Genomic DNA, 11,063 nt, shown 5'->3' with positions numbered 1-11,063 from the left:
TGTCTCAAGCTCTAAGGCGGTCTAAAGCTTGGCCTCTCATTCTTTAGGACAAAGGACCTATATACCGCTAGGAAGCAAAGTATTTATGACTGGAGCCTGATAAATACCTCTGCCCAAATACTTCCTTTTCTTTGAAAGCCCACAGTGCAACATAAAAAAAAAGTATGCAGTACTAAGTCAATTCAAGGAGGAATTGGGGGATTGAGACATATGGTTCCAGCACGCTCCTTCAAGCGCCAAATTTTCCCTCTCAAAGGGCAACGAATGTTGTGAGACCATGTTCTATCCCACGCTCAATACCACGAAAACTCTGTAACCGGAGTAAATAGCTCTTCAGCAGCTGTTTAGCCACTACTGCTCTATATGTCTCCTTAGTGTACTACATTGTGTTGACTTTTGCATGGTTGCATGAACGGCAATTTGTAGAATGAGATAGGAACCACTCTTCAAACCGTAGGCTAAAATAAGGATGGCAGCTTTATGCGAATGCCCTGCACTACTGGCTCCTTCCGCCTAGCATAGTGGAGGCCTAACATTGCTAATAGCTCTGCAGGAGCCATCATCGAAAAAAAAGAATATGCAGATCGTCATTTAAATAAATTAGTCAACCCATAACGCACTATGCATTTATTTATTTAAAAAATGAATTGCTCAAGTGCGTAAAAGAGACATAGCATCTTCTGACGCATCCTACAGTATACATCTATTGTTGTGTGTCCTGCTGCTGTTGTCGCTGTAACCGCTGTTCATGGTCTTCGTACATTAACAGTACTCTTTCTGCAAAGTCATTAACCTCATGGTTCAACCACTCAAAATGTCGTAACTCCGTCCACCAAGAAGAAGGGATACCTTTTTCAATCCCAAATCGTGCACCTAGCAGTGACCCTACAACTGCTCCGTTAGTATCGGCATCGCCGGCTTCTAGCGTCACCTGCTCCATAATGCCACGAAAAAGGCCTGCCGGACCATTATAGGCGCTATCTATTGGTTGAGGGTCCTCATGGCGGGTAACAGCATAAAAGCCAACGCCAACACACTTGAAGGTATACCCCATCGTCGAGCCTTCGCCAAGGTCGAGCTGGGCTAAATTGTTAGGGAAACAATGGGACTCGAGCTCGTAGGCCCACTTATCTTGAATGGAAGCCAGTGTCTTATCATGGGCCTGCTGAATCTGCTCAGAACCATCAAGTGCATTGTTTCCCTGTGCACTGTTTTCGATGCGAATAGTGGACGGTATCAAGTCCGTTTCCCGGAGCAAAAAGATGTAGTCGTTCACAACAGATCTAGCCAAGGCAGTCATAGGTTGACTGCCCCCAACCTGATCTATACCTCCCCAGCCAATGTTCTTTCTCAGTTGGACAGTTGGCCGTCCTGTGTTCCAGTTATCGGGGGAAGCGGCTGCAGGCGTGCCTTTCACAAAGTTGGCAACCTTCTCAACGATCCCCAACCCGAAACTGCGGGTAGCAGTATCTGGTGATGAAGTCCATGCTGCCATGGCAGACTGGAGGCGTGATTCAGCGATCGCATTCTTATCTTTATTCTTGAAGAGGTTTTGCTCTGTCTCCGGCTCATATGCAGGGTTAGAGGATTGCTCGCCCTGGATATATGACCCGCGTCGTAAGTAGTCCAGGAGCTCTTGCTTATACTGGGCCTGCTGAAGCCTTGCGTTCCAGACATGTGCACTATCTTGGTCAATATCCACTCCTCCTCCTCGTAGCAGTCGCGAAATGAGGACCGATGCTATCAAGGCGCTCACTACGGAGCGTGGATCAGCATGAGTAACTTTGGCCGCTGCAAGAGCGTTCTCCACCACCCTAGCTTCATCCCAAAATGATTCAATACCAAGCACTGAAGTTCGCATCACAGCGCCATTTGCAGCAAGTGTACGCCCTTTGCTGTCCCAGATCTAGGCATCGGATTTGTAACGCCAAGATGTATGTCAGCGAGTATACAGAGATTAGTCATAGAGAATAGCTATTGCATGAATCCCTCCTGTACATGTGAAACAAGAGTTTTTGGGAGGATAGTCGTTCTTTCGAGCCGCACTTACATCAAATGCGGCCTTATGCGGATTGTATCGAAAGTCACTATGGGAAAGCGTCGAGCCGACAGTGTAGCCAATGCCGCGTGGAGGCGTGCCCAACTCTGGAAAACCGATAATGCTCCATTCCTTTAACCTCTTGGAAAAGTTGGCAGCATGAAGTCGGCCGTCTTGAGTTTGCTGTAGTGATTGGAGAATAAGCAACATTTGATCGGTATCGTCGGTAAAATCGTTTCGTTCCCATTTTGAGCGATGATAATCAATCCAGATGGGATAGCTTAGAAAAGCGATGAAGCAACAAAGTAAAGAAAAAAGAAATGGTCATGATCATAGTTATGACCGACTTGAAGAACATATTGAGCTAACTTTCAGCACCTGCACAGCAACTTCGGAGAGACCTTACCCCGGATCTAGACCAAATGCAATAGGTCCATTGCCATAACGTTTCCGGGCAGTCTCCTTGGACATGAATTCTGTCGCCAACCCATATGCATCTCCTACTGCATTGCCTGCAATAATCAAAAGGAGCAAAAAGAATGATAAGTAAACCGTCACCTCGGCTTGATATAATGATGGTACTAGAGCTTCAAGGTTGTGATCATTCTCACCAAATAAGCAACCGAGAATACGATCTTTGATCTGCTCTCTAGTAAGGGTAACCATCTTCTCCCTGTGCAAGGCTGTAATGCCCACGATTGATATTAGGCTTATGTGTCGATAATGTTTGGAGAGAAATGAGAAGAGAGGAAAGAAAGAAGTCGAAGAAAAATATTTGACCCTTCTTTAAATATGAGCCCAATCTTGTTACGATAGGCAGGTTTACCTGTTCTGTGACAAGCATTTGCCTGTTGGTTGTTCTTTCATTGCCGCTAATTAATCCTCACTTTCGCCTAATTCATTCCCCATTAATCGTATAAATCTCACTCTCTCCACTGATCTCTTTTCCTATTAATCTCCTTTTCACTTCTAGTTTATGTCTACTAGGGAAACGAGGCACTCACCTCCTCAAAAAGCAAAAATAATAAATGAAATAGCACCTCTTTATCCTACCCATTTATCTTTACGCGTCCATGTCTGTGCATCCAATCCACAACAGCTGAAGGGTGGTTGTTCTGCAAGGCCCACAAATTTCCTATGTAAAATAGTGAATGCTCTGTCCCCTGTGCACTGTTGGTCTGCTTTGGTAAAGGACGAAGGTTGAAATATGGAAGGTGAAGAAGGTTGAGAAGGAGTCAGCCAAACTGCAAGAGAAAGAGTTGTCTACAATATATAGTTCTAGTTGCGTCTCCATGTCAATGTAAAATCTTCATGTATTACCATATTGAATCAGACAGTTTAATAATCCTTGGCCCCTTATTGACACCCTCCACTGCTTGCATGATAACAAGGAACCCAAACCACAACCCCTTCTTAAATGCTTTTTTTTATCCCAAAGGATAGACCCACCAGCACTCCAACTGTGAGAATAAGAGGTGTTCAGGCTCGTGAAATACATTTCCATTAATTACCAGAAAGGGATCGATATTGTCACATCATTAAATAGCAAGCTTCATTTAAACAAATATGAAAATGGATCTGATGACAGGATTGGTTGCACTACTCCTCATAAAATTTATAAAAGCTGTTAAAAAAGATCATGTTGCAAAGATTGTGGTCTGAAAGCCCAGTCCTGCGTTCTGTAAGTATGAGTCCAGCCTTACTGAACAGTCGCTTGCATTCATTTGATGTGGCCTGGATACACAAAAACAAACGAGCCAACCTTGGCAGGTCCTGAATAGTTTTGGTACCATTCCTTTTTTCAACAGCTTCTTGGTACTTCCAGAATTCGAGTGCCTTGTCAACAGTTTCGAGGAGATCTTCCCTCCTCTCAGTAAGAAGGATATCGTAGGCAGTTACGGCAAACTGGCTCTCCAAAAGCATGTACGATTGGCTGAGAGAGCTGGCAGCTGCGCCATTTATAGAAGGAAACACAGACTTTCCATCTAAAAAATCCGTTTGGGAGTCGGTTTGGGGCGCCTTTGGGGTTTTTTTCCGCATCTCCATGTAGGCATCTTTAGCAAGAGTTTTCGCCTTATCTCGGAGCGTTGTATTAGTTCCATCCACAAGGTCATCGAAGATGGGTAATGCAGCACAGCCTGGATTCAGATAACTCGAAAGAAGCACTGGGTCCGGTATATCCGCGAGCGACCATTTCTCCTTGATCTGGTCACCCAAGTGTTGACGTAGCTGCACCGCTGCTTCCGTCTCGACCGTGATGGAGGCAGGAATAAGTCCATGGATTTTCGAGTAAACTTGTGAAACTGTCGGGCTGTCGGTTTTACCCAACCAATGCGTGAGATGAGATGCAGGCTCTAAGATCGAAACTATTTCGCCAAGTGCGAGGATTTCTTCAGGTAAAAAGGTAATGCTTCTGCCCTTAACTTGCCGGATTTTTGGAATGCTGTCCAGCTCTTCAAGTGCTGCTACTATTGCATCTCTGGTTTCATACACTCTTCCCGCCATAATGAAGTGGGAGTTCCAGCACGTTGCATTTACTGTCGGTAGTTTGCGCGCTTCCCCGTAGCGGTTTAATTGTTTTGCAGCAAGGATTTTCGCCGGCTCCTGATGATTCCTGAAATATGTCGATATCTTTTGGCACTTATCGAATATCGCCTTTGCCTTTTGGGAACACTCTATCGCCTTATTGACGCATAGCTGTAGCTTATGGGAAGCACACGAAATCCAGGCAGCTCCTGTTTCAGTGGAATATGTTCCCATTGCTTTTTTGATGTTAGTTCCCTGACCAGTCGTCACACAAATTATCTTTTCCTCAAGGCCCCAGTCATCCGTAACTTGGTCTATCAATCGACAGCCCAGAGTTAAAATCTTACTTAACGGTTAGCAGTCAGGCTAGAGATACGGATCAAAGCTCACTTACGTATTTTCTGCAGCAAATATTCTGCCGTATAGGATTCATCCGTTCGCTCCATTCTAAGGACTACAGAAGCTAGTTTGAACTCAGGCGTCACAAAATGGGCAATGATCCCAAGGTACTTCCTTTGATCTATGCTAGACCAGCAATCTGCGGTGATTGAAACTGCATCTAAATTCATATGAGCATATTGCTTGAACCTCAGCTTATAATCTTGCACACGGTCCCTCAGCCTGGCTTGTAATGTTTCTTGACAGGGTATACTAAAATCTATGTTGCGTAACCTCCAAAGAGCAGCGAAAGAGTCCGACTTGAGTAGCGAAAATGGCGCCCCATCGATGACAATCATCCGCAAAAGTAACTTTTCGAAATTGTCTTTTTCAAACCAATTTGGTTTTTTCATGTTTGAAATCATTACTTCTTCTCTGACAATTTCAGACTTCGATCTTCTTAGCATCAAGGATATGTCTCCTTTATCTCCAAGTGGTATCTCATGCGGATTCTCTTGCGATGTTTCTTGCGCTGTTTCTACGCCTTGGACCGAAAGCTGGTATGATCGAAATTCGAGAAGAGCACTATACTCATCCCCGTGATGTTGTGCGACATGTCTTTTCCGAGCATTCCCACTTACATTACCTTAAAATGAAAAGCACAGACACTATCGGCCTGACGCGTCTTGCAAACGAACCCCACATTTTTTATGGACTCAAAAAAATGTCCCATTAAACTGTCCTTGCGCTGAGCCTGCGTAAATGGGATATTTGCAAGAGCTTGCTGCGATTGTGGGGCCTCGGCACACTGGTCAGGAGTCGGAATAGTGCCAAGAGCAAGAGTTTCATACAACTTGCACCATCCTTCGGATATCTCATTAACCATTTGCAAGTTCTGTCGACGTAATTCCAATATAGATTGCGCCTCAGAGTCTAATTCTGAAATCTGGATGAACGATGAGGTATCATGGGCAGCACTGAGCGTTGGTGGACGTGTGCATGCACGGGAAGATGGTGGCTGTGCCTGATGAATGAGGCTCTGTAGGATCTTCTTGGCTGACTGTGGACTCTGCAACTCACCATATTGTACAGAGCTCGACGATGACTTTGAGCAAAGGGATCTTGAGGAAACGGGTCTTGAAGAACGGGACCTTGAAGAATTCTTCCAGGGAAATAGGGCCCCGAAACTTGTTAAAACTTGAGGTTGACTCTCTCTGCCGAGGTGGCAACGTGGCTGCTAGAGGCCTGCGTGAAGAGGAAGTGTTCGAAGAGCGATATGGAGTGTTTAAAGAGTAATATGGAGTGCCTGAAGAGCGATATGGAGTGCCGGAAGAGGGATGCGAAGTGTTCAAGGAATGATATGGGGTGCCTAAAGAGCGATGTGGAGTCCCTGAAGAGCGATGTGGAGTGTTCAAAGGTTGATATGGGGTGTGCAGCTGAGGAGAAGAGACCGATGACAAAAACCTTGCAGACGATGCAAGTTTATGGGTATTTTCAGCCTCCAGAAGCGGTGAAGATCTTCTATTGTTGAGGAGTTCATTTTCGACTATGGAAACTTGCAATGTTACAATGACATCTTGCGGTGCATCCAGCTCTCCATAAGTTAAAGACTCCAAGCGATATTGGTGGGCTAAGTAGGACTTTTAAAATTTCAAGAGAAGAGTTGCATTTGTATTTTAGAATAAGTCGTCATGAAGCGTGTCAATGCTTAAAAGGCACCAGACGATGTATGTAGACTTACAGGTGATCTACACCCATCGTTATCTTCATCAGACCAGTACTCTGCTTCGACTTCATCTTCAACTCCCTCACTCATAGATCCCGCATATAGATTATCTCCGCAATCTTCCCCCTCTTCATTATAACTGGTGTTGTTTTCTTCATCCTTCTCATTATAACTGATGTTGTTTTCTCTCTCTTCAGAATAGTAGATGTCGTTGTCTTCCTCCTGCTGTTCAACATCGCTCATGTCGTTGTATTTCTTCTCTTCAAAACTGAAATCGAGATCGCTATTAGACGTCATGACAAACTAAGTATTTCCAAGGAGTGTGTTCATGTCGAATATAGACAAGATAATTGCAAGGAATGGCAAGTGGAGCAGGGATTAGGCAGAAATACAGGATTGGTTTATTGCAGGCTGTGGCTTTCCATATTAAATGTCTACGGTATTTATACTTTTTTAACCTTAGGCTAAAGTGCCATCCAGACACTCTCAATCAGAGGGTCAAGCTTGTCACTCTTTTTGGTTAGTCCTTTTCAATTATAAGAATTTTGTTAAGTAAACCATTTATATTTGAAAGAGTCTAGCCAAAAAGAGCGACAAGCTTGACCCTCTGCTCTCAATAAGTTGTGCCTACGGCCAATTATTCAACACCGCTTTAATTGCGAACCTTAATGCTTCTTGCTTCCAAATAATTAAAATAAAGTTTCTTGCATAAACCTTAAATGATTTCTTTCCATCGAGGGTCAGTGTTTGCTGAATTGACAGCAAGTCGGAACAAAAGCCTGGCACAACTAATAGCGGTTGCTATGGAGAGGAACCGGCGGGCATTAATTACTGACCATTCTCGAGTCCTAGAAACCTGACCAGAAAAGATATGCTTTCAGAATAACGATTGAGCAAATAAGCAAATAGAAACACAAATCCGTCCTCAGTAGCTCATCGTTATTCGTCCGCGATAGCTTAATAGTATTGAAAAGAAGAGGGTACAGTGTAGACTAGCTATCATATGTGTTTGAAAATATGACTTTGTTATCAACTAGAGATCTGAAACCTTTTTACTTAGATTTGAGAATCCGGCATGCAATCGTATGGAGCCGATCTAGAATGTTTGCATGGAACTTGTGCATATCCTTGAGATCTTTTTAATAGAAATGACAAATCTTCATGAAGGAAATCAATGCTGTGTTCCTTCCAAAAATGATTGCTCACTGGCGTGTAATACAATACACTTTTAAAATATTGTTTTTGAATCAAATAAAGGATATTTTAATCTTGAAAAGATTTTTGTCAGGCAAGGACTACATCATTTGAGATTTAACTGAAGATAAATACTTTTGAGAGACATCACCAGTTTACTCATCAGTTTCGTTTATTTAAAATGCTGCAGAACATGGATGTGCGAGCCAAAGGAAGATGCACCAAACGGACTTTTTTTTTCCTAATAACAGACAATCAGCTACATGCAACATCCATTAGGACTTTATGAAAGCTTCACTTTTGTTGAAAGCAATCGTTATAAGTTACTCTTTTTTTTTTTTTTTTTTTTTTTTGCAAACCAGCCCAAAAGTAGAAAAAAGTGTCTTGCTATCAGTTGGTGCCTGATTTGAGGACTGGATTTCAACATGGCATTGTTTCTTGGCCGAGCTGAAAAATCGAAAGTCTCCGAGCTTTCTCTCAGGAGTCTGTCGGTCCTCCGTGTGTTCTTGTTGTTCCTGCAACAAAATGTGCTCTTCAGTTCTCTCAATCGGATTTTGCAAGTCTTCCTATGCTATGAAAAGAAGGATTAGTCTATTTCCACAGCACTTTCCCGACGAGGGCAACTAATAAGCAACGTACCACATAGGCTATAAGAACATTCAGTGTACTTCCTAACAGGAATTGCTTCCACGAAGCGGTGGAATTAGGGAGTCGAAGCAGGTGTTTGGTCGCGAGATCGGATGCCATGGCATCGCAATGAGAACAGGACTGCACAGACATCTATCTTAAATAACAAAAGAAGTGAGTTTCGAATCTAAAAAGAAGTAATGTTTAGTATTAGTTTCATACATACTATGGACATTAAAGGCTAGCACTTCTAAGTCTTCAAGCTGCATGTCGATATTCTGCCTGAAATCTTGGTAAGGGGCGGAGGGTGATGCAGCTTTGTCTCAATGAATCTGTATAGGTTTAAATGGATACCATTGAGGGCTTGAGGCCACGCCTCCTGGCAGGCCACATCACCGCCTTTGATCTAAACAAGAACAACATTACATGTGATTAACATAGCCTTTACAGAGTAATCATCGCTACTAGTATAGAACCCAGAGCAAACTATAAATACCAACTTTTCACAACATAAGATAAAGCAAAGATCGCCATGGCTGATTAATGATATTTGTAGCTGAGTATTCGCGCCTCTTGCCAGGAGGCATCCCAGATGCCTGCGGGATCTTGGTCGCTCTTGATGGCGCGATGCTTGTTGATGATGCAATTGACTGGTTCGGGGCCGTTGGTTGGTTTGAGGCCATTAGTGGGGTAACACTTGATGTAAACTCGTCTTAATAAATTAATGATTATTCAGTAAGAATTGGCAAAGTGATATACAATTCAAGTAGCCAGAAAGTGAGACGCACTGCAACTTGGTTATCTATTTACACGAGTACTGAACATAATACTAAGTTAGTAGGGAGACTGCGGATACGAGCAACAGTTGCATAAAAGCAACACACAAAAAGGTATATCTGACCCATCTGTCGTTTGAGGAGTAAGTTCCATGCCAATTCTGATGAGAAATAAGCTATTTAAGCTTGGCATGAAAGATACGATACTCACGGTCCCCAGCTGCAACGTTAACGTCGCGAGCAATCCCCACTCAAGCAACAATAGCAAAGACTCATAAGTCATCTATTCATCCATAACAACTGACGCATATTGTGTTGTTAAAGATAATTATGCTCACGGGCATCATGTACTTGTATCGCATTGTTCACAACATTGCTCACAGCTGTGCGTCCCACACCTATAGATCCTTGTGATAAAATTTCGTCACATTCCGTTCGGCACTTCTCGAAGTCGGGCCTGGAGGTTGAGATCTCACCAATATTTCCGGCACTAATCGCATCATGATTAAATATACCACGCATCTAAGATAGTATTTTAACCGTGGTAGGGCTGGTTCTAGGAGATTACTAAGGTTGGTTTGGTAACAACGTGCTCTGGTGGAATATCTATGAATACCCCCTAGCAGTTTGCCTTGATGCTATTGCTGTTAGAGGCAAAGATGCAATCAATTGATTTTTTAAAGTCTTGAAAGATAACCATTTTTAGATCAATATGGAGATTCGGTAACATTCCCCTAGCGTAAAAGGAGCAGGAATGGTGTTTTGTTTTTCTTTAGACTGAGGAAGAAGGAATGAAAAAATGGTAAATGTCTCTAGATGTGCTAAAAGAGTGGAGGCAAGTAAATGGTGGACATAGTGCATCGTGGTGATATAGCTTAATATATGCTTTTTGCTGATTGATTTTTTATGAATAATATTTACTGATTAATCTTTACTAATTTTTTTTTTGTTGGCATGCAACAGACGGTTGCTTTCTGCTAGTAGAAAGCATAGAGAACTGCACCTGAGCTGCCTATGAGTTGATGGAAACTAAATGTGCTTACGGTCCAAGGGATAAATTAAATGATTTGGCTCAAAGAAGTACTAAGACCTTGGCCTTGACGCCACTGACTCGTGTTTCTTACTTTTTTTTGTTTATCGTATAATACTCAGCTTCACCTAACCGACTCTCTTCTGTACGACAGAACCTGTGTCCAAGCAAACGCTAAATCTAAGTTTGCTCTAAAACTCTTCTTTTCTCTTGTTCTTTCCTTTCCCTTCTTTTCTCTCCCTTCTTTTCTCTCCCTTTCGAGGAAGTCAAGCAAGGTGCACTCGTCAACGCAGTTGTAAACCTTATTATAAAGCTTCTCCTCATCCTCCGTAACCTGTTGGCCTTGTGACTCTTCTTCAGTCTCCACAGACCGTGCTTGGATGATACGTCGCACAGCCCGCTTGGTTCACCGTGCTCGGATGATACGTTGCACCCCCGATGTGGACCCTTTCAACTGAGAAACGGTTGTCGAATGGCTCGAAGCTCCATAATAGAGCGAGAGCCTTTAACAGCCGACGGACATATGGAAGATGAAGGTGCAGTTGACGAACGTGTGGAACGTGTGGCAGGCATAGTTTCAAGAAATGAGACAATAAATGAAAATGAAGGTTCAGAGGTATAGAATGTGGGATAATGAAACGAAAGCAAAGGCTCAGAGCTATAAGGTGTGTCAAGGAATTGGGATAGTAAAGTAAGTCTTTTGAATCTCCATGGATTGTAAACGCGGCCTTTTTTGTAGTGCTCAAACAAAACATGACATGAGTTTGT

General features: G+C 43.0%; 3 protein-coding genes across 3 annotated transcripts; 1 reads left to right on the top strand and 2 right to left on the bottom strand.

The window, feature by feature from the left end:
* Window positions 1–622: 622 nt before the first annotated feature.
* BCR41DRAFT_344061 (ADP-ribosylglycohydrolase-domain-containing protein) lies at window positions 623–2,783 on the bottom strand. The gene is made up of 4 exons (XM_022022414.1): window positions 2,650–2,783; window positions 2,445–2,550; window positions 2,051–2,318; window positions 623–1,906 (listed from the first exon to the last, which is right to left on the bottom strand). The coding sequence occupies exons 1-4, from the start codon at window positions 2,702–2,704 to the stop codon at window positions 704–706; spliced, it is 1,632 nt and encodes a 543-aa protein (XP_021886453.1). The 5' UTR covers window positions 2,705–2,783; the 3' UTR covers window positions 623–703.
* Window positions 2,784–5,978: 3,195 nt separating this feature from the next.
* Window positions 5,979–6,774, top strand: BCR41DRAFT_344056 (hypothetical protein). The gene is made up of 2 exons (XM_022022413.1): window positions 5,979–6,582; window positions 6,684–6,774. Exon 1 carries the CDS (start codon window positions 6,219–6,221, stop codon window positions 6,471–6,473), a length of 255 nt encoding a protein of 84 aa, XP_021886452.1. The 5' UTR covers window positions 5,979–6,218; the 3' UTR covers window positions 6,474–6,582; window positions 6,684–6,774.
* Window positions 6,651–6,965, bottom strand: BCR41DRAFT_366503 (hypothetical protein; the record flags this gene model as incomplete). The annotated part of the gene is made up of 1 exon (XM_022026223.1): window positions 6,651–6,965. One exon carries the CDS (start codon window positions 6,963–6,965, stop codon window positions 6,651–6,653), a length of 315 nt encoding a protein of 104 aa, XP_021886451.1.
* Window positions 6,966–11,063: the final 4,098 nt, after the last annotated feature.

This window comes from Lobosporangium transversale (genome assembly GCF_002105155.1).
Source record: "Lobosporangium transversale strain NRRL 3116 chromosome Unknown BCR41scaffold_1, whole genome shotgun sequence".
Classification (NCBI taxonomy): Eukaryota; Fungi; Mortierellomycota; class Mortierellomycetes; order Mortierellales; family Mortierellaceae; genus Lobosporangium; species Lobosporangium transversale.
This window is presented reverse-complemented; position numbering and strand designations above follow the sequence as displayed.